Genomic DNA, 23,145 nt, shown 5'->3' with positions numbered 1-23,145 from the left:
ATAGACCAAAAGGTGATGATAATAGTTAAACATGGCAGTTTGTTCATCTTTTAAGTTGCTGAAAGAATGATTTGCTTCTTTTTGTCGGGCTTCTCCTTTGTTTTTGTTTTTTGTGCTTCACTCTTGCGTTTCTCTTTCTTAAAGGATCGGATGTCAAAGGCACTTTTATAATTATGCGCACATTATTATCATCAGCTCAAGAAGTTAAGAAATATAGATGCGTGGCAAGCTCACGCAATAAAGCAAAACGATGCTTCCCATCTTCCCATCCCAGTTTTATATATTTTTTTCACAGCACAGCATATCTTGTATTAAAATGTAAAAATATATTGACATTTATAAATTATTTGTAATACAATTTTATCTTTTAATACAAACAGTCAGATATATAAACTGTACCTTTAAAAAACACAAGCAATTATAGCAAATTAACAAAAATAAAGATCTAGTGCACAACAGAAAGTGCTACGATTGGCTCTTGCGTGCTGGCGCTCTTCACAGATAAGTGACTGATAAATGGCAGCGGCGATCACAGCTGACCCATGATAGACACAGTGGAGAAAAATCTGCAGACACGCGCTCGTGTGTGTATCCAGAAATTTAGCTGTAACATGCGAGAGGAGAGGAAAAGTCACGCCAGCAGGTTACATGGGCCACAGTGAAAGTAAAAGAGAAGAATGGAGTTTACTTTCATTCTCTCAATTGAAGTGAAATAAGGGCTTCTGCTGTAAGTGTCAGTGAAAGATTGTCCAGCAAAAACACACGCTGTGAATTGTGCACAGTTTTTGCGTTTTTGAGTAGTTGGAGTGTTGTAAATAAAAAAAAAAAGTCCCACGCCATAAAAAAGTCCTTCGCCATAAGCTACGGCAACATGGCGCAGATGAGATAAATGACGGCAGTACATAATAACCGGTTATGATTTTTACTGAACCGATACTGAATTGTCTGCGTTTGCATCACGGTGCACCGAAGAAAGAATTAATTTTGACACCCCTAGTAGATTCTGCTCTTTTTCTTGGCTTTCTGGCTGTTGTGATGATGTCAAGGTTTGTTTAAACTCGGTTGTCCATGGCTCGTTATTATATGTATACATTAGTGGTATAATGGATCACAAATCTCATGGTTCGGCCCACACTACAGTTTTTAGGTCAAAAAGGGGAAGAGATAATGTCATTTGCTTTTCTTTTATACAAAAATATTACTGCAAAAACCATTGGTTAGCCATATCATACCTCTTGAGCCTCCTATCTCCTCTCCTGATTTGCAGTTTCTGTTTGTTTTTTGAAAATGTAATTTTCTGCATGTCTTCAATCTGAAAATATGATTTATTTTACAGTGTGAGTTGTTATCCAATGTGATACTAAGCTACAAACATGTTCATTGGACATAGTGATTAACTGCGGTGTAGTGTTGTCAAAATACTAGAATTTCTAAATTCAATACCTTGCAAAATATTGATATTCAATGGGCTACTATTTTTGACATAATAACAATTTTATCAAAAATAGTACAAAAAATAAAAATAAAGATTTATATGCTAGAAATGTGTTTACTTCAAATTTCTTTAAAGGGAGATTTTTTTTCTTCAGTTTTCCTCAAAATAAGGTGATGTGGGCATTGTAGCACTTTAAATGCATGTAATGCCTGTTTTATTTATTCATTGAGCAGAAATTCCATTTATGCCTCACAAAAGTAGTAGAACGTTCTAGGAAATCCTTAATATGGACGAAGGAATCCAGCTATTGCTGTAGTTGAATGAAAATAATATCTGAATAAACATAAAAAGGCTTTAACTGATCATTTGCACGGCTGTGATAATAAATGTTTATACAGTTGAAGTCAGAATTATTATTCCTATTTGAATTTTATTTTCTTTTTTAAATATTTCCCAAATGATGTTTAACAGAGCAAGAAAATTTCCACTGTATGTCTGATAATATTTTTTCTTTTGAAGAAATTCTTATTTGTTTTATTTCAGCTAGAATAAAAGCAATTTTACATTTTTTAGCCCCTTTAAGCTAATTTTTTTTCTGATAGTCTACAGAACAAACCATCGTTATACAATAACTTGCCTAATTACCCTAACCTGCCTTTAAAGCCTTTAAATGTCACTTCAAGCTGTATAGAAGTGTCTTGAAAAATGTCTAGTCAAATATTATTTACTGTCATCATGGCAAAGATAAAATAAATTATTAGTTATTAGAGATGAGCTATTAAAACTATTATGTGCAGAAATGTGTTGAAGAAATCTGCTCTGCAAAAGACAGAAATTAGAAAAAAATTAACAGGGGGGCTAATAATTCTTCTTCCAGCCATCTCAGGTATTTTCATAAGAAAGTTGATTTATAATCCGCTGCTAACTGACATAGCATGTTACAGTAGAATGTAGCTATACAATAATATGCTGGATGCATGAACTCACTATGATTTAACTATTACAGAAACAGATGTGACTGGTTATATCATATCTAGATAAATATGCCTGGATATCTATATCATATCTAGAAAGCTAGAACAATTTACGTTTTTCTGACTAATTCGCATGTATGCATTGATATGATACACATTTTATCGATTACAGTTATTTTATTTCACCAAAACTACACACATTTTATACTGCGGAAACAAATGTTAAGTTTCATCAGTAGTTAGAACTATTCAGTTTCGCGAAATAGTTGTATTATTACCTCATCAGCTTCAGCTCTTCAAAATAATGAATAAATGAAGTGCTGTGGCGGAATTTTTTAAACATCATGTGACGACAGTGCCACTTCCACCTGCCGGTAGATACAGGTACTGCTGAACAGCTGACCCGACGCAAGCGGTAATTTTCAGTACTTAGATAACAAAATAAATGTTATACAACATATTTTTATTTAAGTGCAAGATATTGCTAAAGATCGGGGGCTTTTGACAATACATCAGGGGCTTAAGCCCCCAAAGCCCCCCCCCCCTCGCAACGCCACTGACCTGTACTTGTAATAAAAAATTTTTAAAAAGCAGCTGGAAAAAGGGAAAATATGCAAAAGGAAAAATGATCTTTGCTACTGATGCTGATAATGCTAAATGTACAAAAAACATTTTGTAGTAAATATCATATTTATTTTCAATTAATGTTTAAAAAAATTCACACATAAAACTTAATTTAATTATAGGTGGATTATTTTTGAAAACCTATTCAGTGACATAATTTTGATGGCTGTTTGTCGCCATCTGTTGGTTACACAATGTAAAATTCACCATCGTCAAGTTCCATTTAACAGTGATTTTAATCTTTACCATCAACATCAGTGTTTATGTCTGAACTATAAACTGTTCTCCCAGTACTTCTGTGTTATTTGACTGCAACTAACTGAAAAAAGTGTAAAAACTAAATGTTTCTTGATCAAACACAGATTTAAATGCAGCGCTCAGAAGCATTAATAAACATGCAAATCATTTATCATATATAATGCAGGCTAAACAAACAGTGACAGAAAACACCTTTAATTAATAGCCTAAGAAAGCATTTAGGTAGGTCCAATCACAACTTTTTTTGTCATCTATATATTTTACAGGAAAGCCAAAATGCTTTCATACATGTGATTTAAATGACGCGGGAGGTGATCTCTCTGTGATTGGTATAAATGTTGGATTTTTACCTATGAATTCAAAAAAGTTATTAATCCGCGGATCACGTGCGTTCTGAACCGTAGGTTTTGATTCATATAGATCATGAATCAACCGTGATCCATTACACCCCTAGTATATATTACGGTATAATGTATTGGCTGTCTATTAAAAAAACAACATTTTCTTTTTCATTCTCCTGCTTGTGTACGTGCTGGTGACGTTTCTCTGTAAACCAATTGCGTTCAGTTGCATGTCTAACTCCGCCTTTTGGTACCCTTTTGTTGTGCTAGGTACCCTTCTGAAAGGGTACCCAAAAAGTTGTATGATACAGTTGACTTTTAGGTACCCTATTGGCTCGTTTCCACTGACTGGTACAGTACGGTTCGGGTCGGTATGGGTCACCTTTAGCAGGCTTGCGTTTACACTAGCAATGGTACCCTTTTGGTGGGCGTGGTGTATGACAAAGTTTCAGTCGACGTCATGCTCGCTCGAGAAAATGTCTACAATAAAGCTGCACAGGTTGCTCACATATGATATGAAAAGCACTTCTCACAAAACAGACACTTTGCACACATAAATACTTCTGAATAAATGTTTATTACTAACTTTTCTATGAACATGAGTTGATTATAACTGCAGATCAATGGCAATGCAAAATAGCCTACTGTAACGTCTGTAATATTTTTAAATAAATAAATGAACATATATGAACACATACAGTCCCTTACAGTCCTCGATATGGTACTAACTACAGAAAAAGTACACACAGCATACATTTCGTCCTTAATTAGGTTCAAAACAACACAAAGTATAGCTGCAGTCAGTGAAAACCTCCCATATGTGTTTGTAATCTTCAGCAGCACATGTAGCCTCCGTTAGAAAGTCACTCCATCATTCCCAGTTCATATTAGTCCAAAAGGTGATGATAAAAATGAAAACAAGGCAGTGTGTTCACGTTTGCTGAAGAAATAACGTGCTCCTTGGCTTTCCATTTTTTTCGCGCTCCACTCTCGCGTTTTCCCTTTTCTTTCTGAATGTGTCATTCTCGCGTTTGTCAGCTTCTCACATGATCAGGTTTCCAAAGCTTGTCAATAATCAAGCACACGTTATTATCATCAGCTCAAGAAGAAAAAGTTATTTCAGATATAGATGCGGGGCAAGCGCAAGTAATCTCTCGCTGTGTATTTCAAACATAGTGGGTCCTTTGTTTACATTCTGGCTTGTTGCGTAAGGGAATGACGTATCTCTGTAAACCAATAGCGTTCAGCTGCGCGTCTAGCTCCGCCTTTTGGTATCCTTTCTTGTGTTTGGGACCCTTTTGAAAGGGTGCCGAAAAAGTGTCGTGGTACGGTTTGGTTCCATATTATCAGATGGACAGATTCTAAATATAAGGAGTAACTGAACTTTTGTATCAAAGCCAGTGTTAAATTTATCGTTGTTTTTCTGCCCTCTTCTTTAGTGCTATGAAATCTTTTTTTTGTTTCGATTATATTGCATAAATCTAATATACACAGTGGGGAGGATTTAAAAGATTCAGACTTACCAAAGACTAAACTGTCAAGTAATACTATCTATACCTCAATAAAAACAAAAAAACAAAAAATCTGAAAATGGACAATTCACATTAAAAAGACAGATTTTAAAAAAAATTTTATCGTTTGAACACAGCTGAAACGTGTGGGAGGTATATGCACATTTTTGTATGTGTATTTGATCATTTAGGCACACACCCAAGTTAAGCCCCAAGTATGCTTTGCTTATTGGGCGTACTGCTCCGTCTTTAAACACACACACAGTCAGACAGATTGAGATTTCTTTCATGGCTCATTCTGAAAACTCCTTTTAATATCAGGCACGTTGCACAACCTTTTTGACGTCATTTTTGTATAGACCTGGATAAGTGGTATAAACATCAACCAATTTGACAATACAGATTAAGGGATCTGATCTCTTTTTATGCAAATGTTACCACTCTTAAGGATGCCAAGATAAACCTGAAAATTAAAAGCCTGGTGAAAATATAGATAGACGATTTTAAGAATGATTTGGCAAATGAAAGGGTCCAAATGTTGTCCTGTAAAAGAAGTGTAGATTGTAAGGCAGATGTACAGAGAGCTCTTGTACAGAATAGAAAAGCCAGTTTCAATTTTGATACAATCATTATATTAGTTCTTTTAATTACTGTCTGGTTACTCTACCCATATTGGTGAAGCCTTTCACTGATGACTGTACAAGCAATCTATGGACCACAATGACCATTGTGTTACTTGGCATCTTGCCTTATGCCTCAAGTCCTTACCCCCTGATTTCTCACTTTTGAGATGGAACTCTATTCCAATCTTTTTTCATTCAAACTTGTGGAGGCTATTGTTATTTTTGTGAAACTTCAGTTAAAAAAAGATCTTTCTTTAATTTTTACCTAGACTTGCTTCTCTGGCGAGTTCCTCATTGTTCAGATTTTTGCACGCCACGAATGATGCATAGGTCTGCATAGAACCTATAGGCTGTGAAGAACAGGTCATAAAATTGTCATAACATTCAGTTTGTTGCACAGAGCAATCGTTTGGGAGCCGCATGTGCAGTATGATTTGGATGTATGCTTTTTTTTTTGTCCTCAAAGTGACTGCAGCCATGAGATGAGCCGCACTCGACAGTGAAACCAAAAGCGTGCACATTGTTTAAATAATTCTATAACATTAAAGGGATATGTTTACGACAATCAATTGATAGGTTTTTCTTGTTGTGTTTGAGAATGTTTAACGCTGTCAGTATAACTACTCTAGCTTAATGTTAAATATAATGCAAAAGGGAATCTAATAAAAACAAATGTCTGATTTTACCACTGAAAAAATGGCCTAATAATGTTGTCAATGACAGTTTGCAAGCATTTCTCAACATAATGATTCAACTTCAGCATTATGAATAGTTGTATTATGATGATCTTTACTGTGCTTTAACGATCAGGACAAATTTAAAGTCTATTCACCTTGAATTCTATTCAAAATTTAGCATTTTAACCAACAGTAGACCTACAAATAATATTATTGTTGTTTTACCATATGTTTGAGAAATAACAAAAATAATAGCCTACTTGTAGATTAACCTTTATTGTTACATCTACAGAATCGTGAGGAAAATCCTGATCTTGATTTTAAGCATAAAAAAATTTAAAAATCCTGATTCTCATTTTAGCTAGAATCGTGCAGCCCTAGTGGGATCATTTTATTTTCTTCTTTAGTTCCAGCAGTTCAGGAGGTGTTCAGATAAATAAAAAAATGATTTAATTAAATGAGAAACGGTTTGGATGAAATGTTTAGTTTATCATATACTAAATTCTGTGCATATGGTCACATATGGTAAGTTGTTGATGTGTTATATGTATAAAATCACAAATGAGATAATATGCTGTGTCTGAAATCAGGAGGCAAGGTTCCCTGTTTATCAGTGATTAAATTTTGTTTTTAATTTATTAATTTCAACAAATAGCTGATTCTGTATTATTAAAAATGTGCTCTCTCTGCTGACCATTTGTTGTAATGAGACAAATTTTAGTATTAGCTGATAGTAGTTTATTTAAAAGGCTGTCTATACTGAACCACTGAGTTAAAAGGATGGTTCACATAAAAAAATTTTAAATGTACTCATTCAAATGACTGGAGAAATATATTTGGAAGATGTGGACCCATTTGATGTTTGTCATAGATCAAACTAACGAAAACAGGCTTTTTAAGTTTTTTTTTTAAGCTTTTTAATTAATTTAATTAAGTGACATTTACCTTGTCATTTATTAAATTTTCTCTTTGTCCCACTTGCTCATGCACAGACATTTTGCAACAATAAACAAGTTTGTATTATTGAAACGTTATGAATTCAAGTAGCTTGCACTAGGCATGGGCTGGTATTCTGACGGTATAATAACCTTGGATAAAATGATTGCGGTTTCACGGTAATGTGATTACTGATCTAAAATATATTGTTATTAAATGTTTGGGTAAAAAAACAAAAAACCTTTTCCCCTTTGAACACAATATATTTAATTTTAAGAAATATTTCAAATTTTTTGGAATGGTAAACATATCAGGCTAAATAATTCAAATCAATTACTGACTACTGCTGTCTTAATTTTTTTTATAGACACAATTTTTTTTACAATTTAAAAGGGCATCTTTGGAAATCTTTTCTGCCTTAGATACAGTTGTCCTAAAATAACGTAAATAAATAATCATAGACATACATTAGAAACGATATAGCAGAAAATTTTGACTGTTTTAAAACCTATTCCAAACCGCGATATACCTTGAAAACGGTTATCGTCCTATGCTTAGTTTGCACAAGACTTCTCAATATTGAGACTGTCAATTCAATTAATGCTGTATGTCATCTGTGAAAGATGCCGGAGGGCTTATTCTGTGTTAAAGGGAACCCTGTGTGTCAAAACTCATGTCTTAAAATAATGTAAATGATACAAAAAACATGACACATTTACATTATTTAAAAACAAAAATCCACGTCTGTTTTAGACCATGGATTTTCGATGATTTAATTAGGTTGCTCCCCCTCCGGCGCTCTTGTCTGTTTCTATTGTAAAAGCAACTCCACTGCTTATATAAAATAATTATATGATGCCACAATGTGCTGCGTTTGCTTGTAATTTAAAAAGGTTTTCATTACAGTTTATTTTCTTCCTCCCCACAAGGAGTAAAATTTATAGCTTTAAATTCTTCTGGATGTCGAGTGAAAGGCACGCAAAGGCAGAGGAAAGAAATGGTAGAAAAAAAAACGAGCCAATGATGGTCAGCATTTGTCTTTGTTGCTCCATCGATGACAACTGGAAAAAACTGGACCAGATTTCCTGACTGGGGTTTAAGTCACCATGCATTTGTTTATATAAAACACTTTGCTTACTAACCGCAGGGAAACTGGCCGATCGCCAGGTCTCTGTTAATGAGTTTAACTTTCTCCCTTAGGGACTGACAAAGGTTTTCATGATCAAAACCAGCCATTTTAGCATGGATTTCACTTGATATCCAAGTATTAGTATTAGTCTTTGTATAAACACTTATGTTTCACCATTTAGTATAAACGTACGCTGTCTCCACCTATGCGTTGTTACAGTATGGCTGTTTACTAAAAGCCTTAAAGTCTTCAGGCATCTTCTCAGCCTTTTCTGACTTCTGAGAATACATTACTTTTATACATTACGTTTCTTTTTAGTGTCATTTATCTGAAAATTACAAGCATAAAGTGCACAATGTGGCATCATATCATTATGTTGTATCACTCATTGTCCCTGTTTACAAAATAACTCGAAGGGGAGCAATCTAATTACATCATCGAATATAATTGTGACACCTATAGTCCTAAATAAAAGTTGTTGTTTTTTTTTATTTGTGTTTATCTGAATTTGTGGCTAATGTTGCTTCATTAAAAAGTTAAAGTTTTGCGTTTACAGACATGAAATGTACTAAAATTTCTCTTCTCTGTTTTTGTGGTTGTGTCTCCGATTTAGGTCTCCTGATGTTTGTGATGTGGTATAGCAGCGCCCCATGTAAGGAGTGCTTAACTGCTGCCATTAGGAGCCCTTGATTCTCCTCTTCCCTCCCCTCTCCTTTCCCCCCTCACCCCCTCCCCACCCCCCATCCCCTTCCCTGCATTGCTGCGCTGGACGTCATGAGCATAGTAATCACACTGGGAGTCACCACGCCAGAGACACCGTACACCGATATGGCCGCTGGATCAGAGTAAGTTTCTTGAGTATGAGCCCTTTTTCTACCTTCTTTGGTGCAGCTTCCTGCTTGTTCTCAATCTGGACCAGTAGGTCCACAAAAAAGGCAGAAAATGTGGTTACTCCTTTCATTTCAAAAAGCTTACTTGTCCAAAAACCAGGAACGTTAGTGTTATCTGTACTACCCCAAATCAGGAAAAGATGGGACTAAAAAACACAAATACAAAAGAAAGTAAGTTTACTTCGACTTGTATTTCATTGAAGACAATACAACAAACATTCTTTAATATGTTCCTCATGATTTATTGTCAGGGTTATTGTTATTTATTTATTTTTTAAATAAAGAAGTATTCAAATTTTGGTTCTTGTAACACATTTCAAAAATGTTGAAACAGTAAAGTAATTTCTTTTCACAACACTTAAAAGATGTTTCGGGACTGAAGGCAGCAAATGATGAAATGATTCTGGTGTAATTTGTCCTATTCTTCCTGCAAAGAAGCCTTAAGGTAGGCAACGGTACAGGGTCTTCGAAAATGCCCCACACATTCTTTATTGGAGACAGGTCGGGACTACAGGCAGGCCAGTCAAGTACTTGTGTCCTCTCCCTCCTTGGCCAGAACTTTGTAATTTGTGCAGAAGGTGATTTTTGCATTGTCTTGTTGAAATATGCATGAGCGCCCCTGGACAAGAAGCCTTCTTGAAGGCAGCATATTGTGCTTCAAAATTTACTTTTCAACATTAATGGTGCCATCACAGAAGTGCAAGTTAACACTGACATAAGCCCGTGGTATGAAAGGCCCTGGCTTTTGGGCTTGTTGCTGGTAATAGTCTGGATGATATTTTCTTTGCTCCGGAGCACATTGCGGACATTTCTCCCTAATACAATACAAATACAAATACTACGGTAATTCATCTGACCACAGTACATATTTCCACTGTGTGATGGTCTATTCCAGATGCATCGAGCCCAGAGAAGTCAACGGTGCTTCTGGACACTGTTAATATAGGGCTTCCTTTTGGTACAGTACAGATTAAACTAGCATTAATGGATGTAACTACATATTGTGGTGCTTGAAAGCTTTGCCAAAGTAGTCCTTAGCCCATATGGTGATATCACTTATATATGAATGACGATTCAGCTTAGGCGTGCACCCTTGTCCTTTACACACTGAAATTTCTCCAGATTCCCTGTAGCTTTTACTTATGTTATACACTGTTGAAGGTGAAATGTCTGAATGTCTTCATATTTTTCTATGAGGAACAATGTTTTTAAACATTGCAATAGTTCAAAAGCACTAGACCTTTCTTGGATGCAGTTTTTTTTTTTACCAAATCTTAATTACAATCACATGTTAACATCACATTATTATTTAACCAATTTACCTGATTACTAGACTTAAACTGCTCCTGTGCCAACTTCTTTTGGAATGTGTTGCACATCCGAATGACAGGAAAGGAAGGAAATAAAGTTGACCAGATAAAACATGAAATATTTTGTCCTCACATTGCCTGTAATGAAATACAAGTCAAAGCAAATTCGGAAATCACTACTATTTTATATGCGTTTTCTATATTTCCCCAACTTTTACTGATTCGGGGTTGTAATGTCATTTATCTGTATGTATAAATACTTTTCCCCAACACTTTTTGTATACCTGTTCAAGTGCTCCAAAAATGAAATGTCTAATATACTAATGCTAATCTCATGACAGAACTTATGTAGATATAGTCATGGACAGTCTACTGAGCATCAGAATGGGGATGGAAAGAGGTGATATACTGAGATGTCTGCACACATCTATCTCCACAAGTTTGCAGAAAATGACCCAAAAAGAGAACATAAACACTTGTGTGGAAGTGTTAATGAAAATACCTTGTTAACATCAGGGGTCAGATGAGAATGAGCTCATTCAAAGGCCAACGTAACTTACTTTGTCCATGTCCACACTAATACGTTTTCATTTAAAAATACATATTTTTCTTTTGGCCTTTTTGCGTTGCAGGGTTATTTTTGGCATGCTTTGTGTCCCTTAGTACCAGTTGAGCATGGCCACAGTGTGCTAATCTAGTGATAATTTGCCATGTTACAAAAGCTCAATTGGCCTCAAACTGCTTTCTTGAGCATGACAATGAGAACACTATGCTCAAATGGCCTCTATGGTCTTCAGATCTCAATCCAATGGGGCAACTCCTAAATCTGCAGCAACACAATTATGTGGTAATGTGAATGTAAATTAAAATCTAAGAGGAAAAGTTTTTAACACCTTGTTGAATCTTTGCCATGAAGAATAAAGGCATTTCACTATTTTAATGGCTTCAACTTGCCTAATATAGCGGCTAGTGAGTTTCTGAAGCGTACTCGTAACAATCTTAGGGTGTCGAAAGCGTGTGTAACTCTCCATGTTTGTTTTTAGACTCTTGCATAACAGGTTGGAACAAAACGTGGGCCTTGTTTGAGAATGGCTTTAATTTGCCCGATTGAGCATTGGCCATTAATGCGGACTGGCATCTGCATGCACATCATTTTTTGGCAATAGTAGTAATGAGGGTTGTTTATTTAAAAAAAAAAAATGTTGATAAGAGTTAAAAAAAATTGGAGAAAAAAATATTATTATTAATGGTTTTCTCTTATAGGTTAGCCCACATAGCTGGGTATAAGTTATTCAGGTAAAATATACCAAATCCCTCACTCTCATTAAATGACCAATCTCAGGCCAATCGGATGTTTTAGTGTGGATGATTTTAAGAATTGAAAATGGTAGTGCGGACATGAAACGCTGTTTTCTTTTCTGTTTTCAAATTTATCTGGATTAGTGTAGACATAGTCTTAACCACTCATTACAACCATTACAACTGACTTATTTAGTGTAATGACATTCAATATTTCAGTTTTTTCCCTCTGGTAAACAAAAAAACATGTACTTTGTCTCTGTTTTAATTTTGTGTTGCTACTGTTATTTAAACTGTAATATTTTTACCTAAGTTGATATCTAGGATTTTTCTTTTTTTAAACTTTAAGTTAAACTAGCATTTTGATTGACATTTCTAAGTAAAATCACTTCTGACAGGCTAATGTTCCAAAACAAACAGAAGCACTTTTTTTAATTCACAGTACACTTTAACCACTTAAACTCTGCGGACCCGGTACCGCGTCCGTGACGTCATCGACTTTCGCTTTCAGATTTAAAGGGCTAGTGTTGCACCAGACCCCCGTAAGTGGTTTCGTTTGAAAGTGTAGAATCTATATTTTATGCACATATGCATCATTTTGGTTTTTATTCTACTGTATAAAAGTTATTTACACTTAAATACACAGTATTTTGGATACTCGAACTGGGTATTTTACATTGGTTCAATTTCATATTTTTTTATATGACACATGTACAAGTTATAGCTCAAATGAAAGCTCTTGCCGGTGCTCATACAGTTCTAACATTCTTTTTACTGAATTATATTCATATGCCAAACAGTTGTTGAATGAATTGTGGTGTTTCCATGGCGCAGAAATGTAAACAATACATTCATGATCAATAAGCAGCCCCAGATAGCACAGACAGCTGTCATCTCTTACCTTATGCTGTGCCCTTCAGGGCCATTCTCCTCTGTTTTTGAGTTGATGTGCATAAGTAATCCTTTTATATTTCTGATGTGGTCCAAACACAGTGAATTATGTTTAATCAAACAAAAGAATAGTGAAATATGTAAACAAGGATCGGTCTCTGTGGCTTGTACAGCACCTCCCATCAGTTGGAATGCAATAACTTTTGCATTCATTATGGTAGAGACCTTTTTTCTTTTTTCCTATGATTACAGACATGTGCAGGAACCACCAAAATTAATTACAGCACGCTAGACCACACAGAACCTAAAAGGTACACTTTCAAATTTGAGTTTATAAAAAAAAAAAATACAAAAAGCGCCTTTAGGTGTTTATTATAACACAGATGACATATACAGATATTTTAAACACTTTCAATAGTGTTTTATGAAAATTCAAAGGGTTTTCTTTAAAATGATACCAAATTTTTGCATTTACACCTCTGCTTGTGGATTTCGGAAACTTTTAAATTTGGGTAGGCAAAATCCAGGTGGAAATCCCCAAATAGCAGCAGAGTTTAAGTGGTTAACAATCTGATTGGCTCAGACTTGGCCATTAATATTGACACTTTTTAAAAACTATCTGCCGAAAACTAAGCACTAGTGGATCATTGTGCCACCTGCCAGATAGAATATGCCAACAACATCACTGTTACAGGCCAAAGATTATAAGCCACAGGAGCTTAGCACTTGCTGTCCTTTGCTTTCACAACTTTTTAGAGCTTTCCTGTATTGTTGATTGCAGCTTTGATTTAGATCAGCAAATATTCATCCTCTCAAGCAGTAACACTGCACACTGTCATCAGAACTGACTGCCTATGTCTAAACTCATTGAACTTTTTATTATGCTACTAAGCAGTTTCTGCTCACAATCATTTTGTTTAGTACTGTATTGTACATGTGGTTATGATGTTTTTCCAACTCCCATATGCCACAAAACCAGGCTACTAAAATGTTATATAGATATCTGATATAGAATCAGTCCGACAGACAAAGGTACATCTGGTTCAAATCTATTATATTTACTGGCATACCTCTGAGTTTCGTCAAAATGTCTGCTACTCTGTTACTTGCTGGGTAACCGGCATTTTATGGCGATACCGACTGCTGCCCTTTTAGTTTTCCCCTATGTCTTGCTTAATCTGATGCTGCTGCTGCTTACACAACATGCCTGCCTTCGTTCAATTTTGTATTCTATACGGCTAGTCAATGCTAGTCATGCAGAAACTATCTGTGGCTAAATGCTGCGTTAATGTTTCTCAACCAAAAGCATGGTTGAATTGTGTATTGATAGAGCAATGGTATAGAGCAAATGGTTGGAGTTTCTGACAACCAGTGTTAGACAATCAGGTACTCTCTCGAGATATTTGTTTTTAGTGAGAAGGCCAAATGGTCAACTCTGAGTTACCTTCACATGTGCGTATTTAAAAGGGTAGTTCACCCAAAAATTAACATTAATTTACTCACTCTTTACTTGCTACAAACCTGTTTGAGTTTTTTCTTTTGAACTGAAATGTAGTTAATGGTTACAGGTTTTGGTGTTTCTTTGAAAAAATCTTCTTTTGTGTTCAACAAAATAAATAAAATTATTAAGTTTTGGAATCATTTGAGAGTGATTAAAAAGGCCAATTTTCATTTTCAGTGAACTGTCCCTTTAAATTACACGTGATCTTCTTGCACAAATAAAATAGGCAAATTCATGGCCTACCACTTCATGATTGCTCTTGTTCCTGAAATATTTAGAGGGTAATCTGTGGCAGAATTTTATTTATTTGTTTGTTTGTTTATTTGTTTATTTATTTATTTAAACAGTTTTTTATTAGAACACAACACAAAGTCAGAGATACATCAGAAATAGTCAGTAAGGATACAAATAAATACTTAAAAGATGTGGGAGAAAGTAAAAAAAAAAGTACATTTGCACAGTTTTATTTTAAAACTATATATATTGTGTTGAAGTTATATATAAAAATATATAAAAATAAATAAATACAAATAATAAGAAAATAAAAGAAAGGGGGGGGGGCAATTGGTAGATGTCTCATATACTTGTCGTGTATGTAATGTAGCTGTTTAGTAAATCTATGTTGTATGTTTAAAGTTACTCATGTATAATTGTTAGAATTGGGTTCAATCTTGCTTCAAATATATTCATCTGGAGTCTAAGGCAATAAGTTATTCTTTCCATTTCATAAATTTCTTTGTTGCAGATTCTTTACAAAAAAATCAGCATTCATATTGGCTTATTACAAACAAAGACAAAAGTCAAGGCGGCTCAATTGTATGGCTTTAATTTACTTTGTCACTTCGGTGCCAAAGGTTGCTTACTGTACTAAATCCAAAAGTAAACTTTGATGAATGAAGTCAGGCGCTTTTCCAGTCAGAGTGACTTTTCGTCTTTAGGAACACGAGGCGCTCCAGCAAAAAATGTGAGGCGCAGCTGGCAGTTATAATAAGACGAATCTGGGGTGCATAAACATTATGGAAAACAATCACTGTCAATAGTAAACAATTTAAAAGAAAGGAAAAAAAAACTTTGTTTTTTTCTTTGCATTGAGATGATGATTATTATGCAAGGACTTAACTCTTATGTCCTGTGTGTAATGTAATGTAATGTGTATTTATATAAGCCATTTATTATGTATGGCCATACACCCAAAGTGCTTCACAATCATGAGAGGGGGTCTCTCCACACCACCACCAGTATGCAGCATCCACTTAGATGATGCCATGGCAGCCACAGGACAACGGCCCAGTGTGCTCATCACACACCTGCTATTGGTGGAGTGGAGAGACAGTGATAGAGCCAATTCGGTGGATGGGGAAGATTGGGAGGCTATGATGGGCAAGGGCCAATGGAGGGAATTTGGCCAGCACACTAGGGTTACCCCCTTACTTTTTACAAGTACTGCCATGGGATTTTTAATGACCACAGAGAGTCAGGACCATGGTTTAACATCTCTTCCAAAAGACGGCGCTCACTGACAGTGTAGTGTCCCCTTCACTTTACTGGGGCATTAGGACTCACAGAGACCACAGGTTGAGCACCCCCTGCTGGCCTCTCTATCACCACTTCCAACAGCAACTTAGTTTTTCCATGTGGTCTCCCATCCAGGTACTGACCAGGCTCAGCCCTGCTTAGCTTCAGTGAGTAACTGGTATTGGACTGCAGGGTGAAATTACTGTGGCACACTTTGTTACACTGATTGTATAAATGTGCTGCTGTGTTAAAGCACAAGCTGTCTTATTGATTTTTAATGATGATTACTCTAGTCTAGAGAAAAGCTATAGTATGGCTTGTGGGCTTTACCTGATGGAATTGCATGTTCTTCTAGAGCTGCAGCCTCATATTTGGTTACCATCCAAAAAGTTTCTTATGGCAAGTTCTGCAGATCACTGTGGTGGTTGACCATAAATACGTCTCATTTGAGAAGCATTCGTTGTGAATGTTAATATGGGTCAAACATTAGTGCTTATGATCCAAAAAAGCTTAGAAGTGCCTTTGGCAGTAATCTAAATACACAAAACCACAGTTATATGTGTTGTAATCTTATGTCCAAGCTTCTCAAAAAATCTCTTTCTTTCAGTCCTGAATCAGTTGAAGCGAGCCCAGCAGTAAATGAGAAGAATTACTCAAGTCGCAGCTGTGGGAACACACAGAGTCATGGATATGGGGGCTTGCCCTATGCTGTAAGTTCCTTTGTTTTTAATGTTACTGATTGTCATGATTGAAGTGTTGTAATGATTTTTAGATTCAGCTTGTGGTGTAATAGCACCTCGTCAATGCATAATAATGATAGTTTTGTTATTGTTCTTTAATCAGCATTGGTGGACAATAAAACAATTATTGAATTTATTAAAAAGCACAAAATCACAAAGAACAATTCTATTTGCTAGTTTGTTTTATTGCGAATCATAAACTTTTTCTCTGTGCTGTTTTTTTTCTTTTTTTTTGTATTGAAATGAAGTTTAAGTTAAATGAATTAAGGTAATTTGTTTTATGATTGTAGTTTAGCCCAACCATTCTTAGCTACATGAAAAATTGTTTATTTTTGAATGCCACGTTTTTAGTTTTTCATTCCCACCTCTTCTTTCTTTCTTGCCCCTTTTCCCTGTGCCCCACCTTTCATTCTCTTCCCCCTCTCTCTTTCCTTTTCTCTTTTGTTGTGCCTGAACACCGTTGTTTGAAGATGCAACAGTCTTCCGTTGTGTGTTGTCAGGATCATAACTATGGAGCTCCACCCCCTCCCACCCCTCCTGCCTCCCCACTCTCCCAGACTGTTTTCTCCCATGCGGAACGCAACGGCACTCTGGGCCGATCGCGCCCCTGTTTCTCCACCAATGAACCAGACAACTCTGCTGACAGTGAGAGCTCATCGGAGGAGGAGGAGGTGGTGGAGGGCGCTATTCCACCTTCATGGTGTTCGTGCCATTTAAATCAGGATGGCTTCCTTATTAAGTGTGAAAACTGCAGGTGGGTGATATGTACTTGATACTTACCTCCATGCTTTAATGGTATTTATTTAAAAATGGCATGCATTTTTTCATTAGAAATATATGCATTGATGCACTGTTAAGTCCTCCAAAGCATACTAAAATTAAAATGTATGCTTACAATCCATCTGATTTGACTTGATTTAGTACTAGGCTACTTTTTTACAAAAAAAATAACCAATTTGTTATGTAATAATACATATATTTTCTAGCATAATTTTAGGAAAATTGCAATGTTGCCTCAAGTCAGGGGTGTCCAAACTTGGTCCTGGAGGGCTGGTTTCCTGGAGATTTTAGCTTCAACCCTAATCAAACACACCTGAACAAGCTAATCAAGCTCTTACTAGATATACTAGAAACTTCCTGGCAGGTGTGTTAAAGCAAGTTGGAGCTAAACTCAGCAGGACACTGTTCACCCAGGACAGAGTTTGGACACCCCTGCCTTAAGTTTATAGCTAATTGTCTGGTGAGTCTTTTTTTATTTTTTCGAGCAGATAAATGATCAAGGCGAACAAGTAGCTATATTGGAGAGCTAATTTAAAATCTTAAATTTTTTAATGGTACGGTCTGGACCGAGGCCTAGGCCTTTCAATCAGTTCTGTGTGATAGTAATGGGATAATTCATCTTGGCGTTAGTTGACTTCATATAAACAGCGATCAATAGCTTCACAGTGAGTTATGGCATTACTTATTGCTCTTATGAATAGTGACTAAAGGAGTGCTGTTGTTGCAGGGGGTTGGAGAAGAAGAAAGGGGTCGATGGGCAACGCAGAAAAGCAGAGAATGTTTCAGGTAACCATCTTCACTCACTTAGATGAGAATTAATATATAGCAGTGCTATTCAGTTGGTAGCATGCAGGCTGAACCCGGCCCCTGCAGACAGGTATGGCCTAATGTGGAAAGACATCTCTAGAATTATTTTAGTTCAGTTGGAGTATGAGTTCTACAGTTAAGAAGTGCTCACGTTGGTCCATGCATCACAAACCACAGTCACAGTGCAGAGTTGGAGTCTTGTGACAGGCAAGTGGCATGACTCGCCTCACCAATGAGACCTGATTATGCCTGATAACATTATTATAGATGAGAACTTCATTAGTTACATTTTTGGTTTATTTTTTCAAATTTGTAAAAAAGTAAATCTCTTTTTACATGTGTATGTTGTCATTCTCACTCATGATTGCCATTTAAAATGAATAATCAAGCATCCTTCGCCCAGCACCTGCACTACTGGGGCCTGTTTCAGTAAGGAGGTTCAAACAACTCAGAGTTTAAACTTGAACTCTGAGTTGATTTACCGAGAGATTAAAAACTCTGAGTTTTCGGTTTCAGAACAGCTGATCTGAGTTGGGTCAATCAACTTCGAGTAGAACAACTCAAAGTTAAGCGCGCACACCGTGACTATAAAAAGGCATCATCAGTGGAGCGCAGACATTACGAGTGACTATGGCAATATGTTATAAAAGAGATCACCATTTCTTTCTCCAGCTGAACTTGATGTTCTCATGCAAAGTTATAGCAAATATGAGTGTATATATTTGAAAAGAAGCAGCCATCAACCAGTTAGCGTGGGAAAACAGCTGCTCAAGATAATGCCTAATTTAACTTTTTAAGTATTTAAATATTTAAGTATAATAAAATAAGTAATGTAATTTGTGACGTTTATATATTTTTTTCTAAACTTTCTTTTATACATTTATTAGTTTTAAATGATTTAACAGTGCACTTGTGTGTCTGCCTTTTTTATTGATCAAGTGATAGAGGTTAATATAACATTTAGAAGGTAAGCAGGACTAAAAATAAATTTCAGAAAGAATAATAATCCCATTAATCTAGTTATATGCATGTCGAAGGTGAATTCAATTTAATTATTTATTAAAAAAGCATAAGCCATTCTAGTACAGTTCTTCTGTGTGTGACTAAAATGTAGGCAATAGCTATGTTTCCATCCAAATATATTACATAAATTTATGTGCAAAACTGGAATATTGCATAGAAGGTGCGAATAAAATTCCATCCAACGAGTGAAAGAGAAAAAAATTGTCACTTCCTGATTAAACTGGCACCAAATATCAACAGTAAAAACAGAATTTACTGTGGTAGAAGAAGCTGCGTCAATTAATTCTTTATTTAGCCTAATTAATGTACTTGTGCCTCGATGTCAGAAAACAATGCTGAAACACAATGAACAAGTGGGGGCGTCTGATGCAATGAGACGCGGAGACTCTTGACACGCACCAGACGTTCGGAGGTAATTAATAATATACACTAATACTGAAACAGTTAAGGCATTTTAGAATGACAAAAACAATATTTAAGACATGTTACAGTGTGCCCAGCCTGCTGGCTTGTTCATTTACACACATTTTCATTATCATATGATCATGATCTTTTTTTTAATGCACATACTGTAATTTGTTCAGTAAAAGTGTTTCCATCGTAGTTTATGCGCACATTTTCTATCGAATAAAAGTTTATCCTACTCAGTTATGTGCGTTTTTTATGCATATTTTAAAAAGTTATGTGCATCATGACGTTTCTATAAATCGTTTTTATGCACGTATCCAAAATGAGCATTAAAATAGGTGGGTGGAAACGTAAGGCTAAGGCGAGAAATACGCTTCATCTTTAAAAAAAAGGGGAGGAGACAGACAGAAACTCTGAGTTTAGAGAATAAAACCTGCTTCTGACCAGGTTAGATTCACAGAGTAAGTTACCACAGTAACTGACTCTGAGTTAAAGTTAACTCTCTTTCAGAAACAGGCTTGACTTACCCTGCTTTCTGGAGTTTAACAAACCTGCCATTTTGAAACGGAAAACCCAGAGTTTCTCTCATTTCAGGGTTAAAATACTCTGAGTTTTCAGTTAACCTCCTTTCTGAAACAGGCCCCTGTACACATACGGCCCTGACAACATATACAACAATGCCATTGCTCTTGCATAATCAATAATGTTTTTCTCTGTCATTAGAAAGAAGCCTAAATATTGGGCAAATATTGAAATGGCGGTTGTAGTTTAAGTATAGCTACTGGAATAATGTACTTTGAAAGCAGAACAATGTTTATTAGGATTTTTTTTCATTTAAAGAGCTGTCACCCACAAATGTAAATTCTGTCATCATTTGCTAACCTTCACCTCTTCCAAATCTTGAACTCAAAAGAAGACATTTTGGAAACCAGAAACAATTGACTTCCGTAATTATTGTTCAGCTTCCTTCAAAATATCTTCTTTAGGGTTCATCGGAAGAAAGAAACTCATAAAGCTTTATAAGAGGATGATAGTAGTGAGTAAAATTTCATTTCTGTGTGAACTGTTCCTTTAAGTCCCGGATTTTGTTTGTTTGTTTTGCAGTGTCAAAATACCACATTACATTTGAATACACTTTTAGAAAAGCCTATTGTACAACGCACTGATGTTGTTATACAAAATATAACACGACTGTTTCTAAATGTTAATAAAATGTCTACTCACTTGACTTATGGTAAAATAATACAACACATGGGCACCTATGTATATTTGTGACATCACTCAAATTGCAACCCATGTATCCCTTCTGTCCCTTTAATTGTAATGCTCTGACCCTGTATAGCAGGGGTGCCCAAACTTTTTTTTTTATGAAGGACCAAAAATCTAACTTGAATGAGGGCTGTGGACCGAAGGTAAATATACAAAACTGTATTACATCAATGTTTCCATGAGTAAGTTCCTACTATTTAATAATAAGTACAAAACATCACTTTAAATTATCAAATAAATTCACCTCAACCACCTCCCCTTCATTTTCCCTATCTTCTTAAATGGGATGGTGGGCCAAGTCTAAGGTTAGCATGGGCCAACTTTGGGGACGCCGGCCCTTGTTTGGGCATCTCTGCTCTATAGTCTGCAATGTTCAAAGACTAGAAAATGAAACAAAACATTGTCACTTTTTTAAATATTTCATGTGATTTTAGTGGTTTAATTGTCATCATGTGAAGCTCTAAAAACACTTGTTTGCCAAAATTTACAGTTTTTTTTTTTTTTTTTTTGCTTCACAAAAGTGTTCTTGGAGCATCGTATGATTAATGTTGAACCAATGAAATGTGAAATGATTTGACAATGTCTGGTTCCTTGGTTTTCTGAGGAACGTTGCAGTCTTTGGAGATTGAGGAAACCCTCTGATTGCATTTAAACTATCTTCATTTGTCTCCTGAACATGAACAAACATCTCAGGGGTTTGAAATAACATGAGGATGAGTAATTATTAGCAGGAATATATTTTTTGCATGAACTAATCCTATAAGAATACTTTTACAAATGTTCAGTCATGACTCCTGAATTTCATGATCAAAGCAGTGTTTGCTTTCAGATGTCATTTTGTTTGATGTCTTTCTTGGTGCTCCTTTATTTCATTAATTGTGTTGCCGTTGAGTTTGATTTCCATCTTCTTCAACAGTGGGTGAGAGCAGCGCTACAGAGAGTGGAGATGAGGACATGTCAGCCTCCGCTGTGTCATACACAGCCACCCAACACACACCCACTAGCATCACTCTCACTGTCAAAAGAGTCAAACACAACAAAGTCAAAAAGAGAAAGAAGAGCACAGAGAAAACTCGCACCACTCCCAAAGCCAAGAAAGTTAAGGTAGGATAACGTAATCCCGTTCAAATGACAAAGACAGCAGATCATTGGTAAGTTACTGGTGCTGTTTGTTTGACATATTATAATGCAAAAAGTCCTATTCTGATTACAGGCTTATAGAGAGGGCTCCAGGAAATCCATGAGGATGAAGGTATGGCCTCAAACATTCACTTCTCTATATCTAGGGTATATATCGGATGTATCATTGCATGCATATAAGGTGTTCAGTATAAACATGATGTGGTTGATCTTCTGTAGAACAGCTTTATAGCTCAGTCTATTTCAACATTGACCTATATTGAACTGAATCAACATTAACAGATAGAGATGAACAATTACTTTGTTTTCTTCTGTGGAGATGCTTTTTTTTTTTTTTTTTTTTAGATTTTAATCAGTAAATTCAGCACTGAGCTAAATATTGATGTTGTTGTGTTTTTGTAGATGCTTTACAGCAGATGTACATGATTTTAATAACATAAATATATATTAAAAAAAAAAAAAAAAATATATATATATATATATATATATATATATATATAAACCCCAGGCAAATTCTGACTTACAGTTTTTGTTCAAATGTAAATAAAAACTAAGAACTATTTTTTTTATGCAATGATGCCTTTTGTACACCATTTTATCATGTTTAGGAGAAACCTCTGTCATTTCCAGTCAAAAAAAAAAAATTGCTGGTTAAATAAAAGTAACTTTTAAGTCAGAATTGGCCAGGGGTATGAATAATTTGGGGCTTGACTGTATATATTTATATTTATATTTGTGAAAAGCTCTCAATCTGTAAGACATAAAGCACTTTTTACATGAAAATGACTCTGTTGTTGCAGAACTCTGCGTCAGAGACCAGTGTTCTGGATGAGAACACAACCGAAGGGTGGGAGACACGAATTCGGCAATGGACGGACCAGTATGAGGAGGCTCTGGCTAACCAGTACAGCGCTGATGTACAGACCCTCCTCGAACACTACTGTGCCAATGGCAACTCTTCCCCCTCACCATCTACTGTCGCCATGGACACCATCAACCGAACAGAACTGGCTTGCAACAACACTGTGTTGGGCTCACAAATGCAGGTACAGATGGGTTTCCAC

At 35.7% G+C, this 23,145-nt stretch overlaps 1 protein-coding gene and 1 long non-coding RNA gene across 10 annotated transcripts in view; one reads left to right on the top strand and one right to left on the bottom strand.

The window, feature by feature from the left end:
* Positions 1-23,145, top strand: part of setd5 (SET domain containing 5) — a 63,569-nt gene that overhangs the window by 17,195 nt on the left and 23,229 nt on the right. For 5 of the 9 annotated variants that reach the window (XM_087256975.1, XM_087256971.1, XM_087256974.1 and 2 more), the window contains exons 2-8: positions 9,122-9,353; positions 16,522-16,624; positions 17,125-17,408; positions 18,162-18,220; positions 21,858-22,045; positions 22,155-22,193; positions 22,882-23,127. In XM_087256975.1, the coding sequence (XP_087113101.1) occupies positions 9,283-9,353; positions 16,522-16,624; positions 17,125-17,408; positions 18,162-18,220; positions 21,858-22,045; positions 22,155-22,193; positions 22,882-23,127 (990 nt within the window). In that variant the 5' untranslated portion in view covers positions 9,122-9,282. The remainder of the gene's footprint in view (positions 1-9,121; positions 9,354-16,521; positions 16,625-17,124; positions 17,409-18,161; positions 18,221-21,857; positions 22,046-22,154; positions 22,194-22,881; positions 23,128-23,145) is intronic. The other 4 variants (XM_087256977.1, XM_087256973.1, XM_087256976.1 and 1 more) reach the window with 1 other exon arrangement.
* On the bottom strand, positions 16,869-22,530 carry LOC147843480 (uncharacterized). The gene is made up of 2 exons (XR_015493577.1): positions 20,322-22,530; positions 16,869-18,662 (listed from the first exon to the last, which is right to left on the bottom strand). It is a non-coding gene; the product is annotated as an uncharacterized LOC147843480 (long non-coding RNA).

This window comes from Danio rerio, chromosome 6 (genome assembly GCF_052040795.2).
Source record: "Danio rerio strain M-AB ecotype USA chromosome 6, GRCz13ab, whole genome shotgun sequence".
Lineage (NCBI taxonomy): Eukaryota > Metazoa > Chordata > Actinopteri > Cypriniformes > Danionidae > Danio > Danio rerio.
The sequence above is the reverse complement of the archived record's forward strand: the minus strand, read 5'-3'. Positions and strand labels throughout refer to the sequence as shown.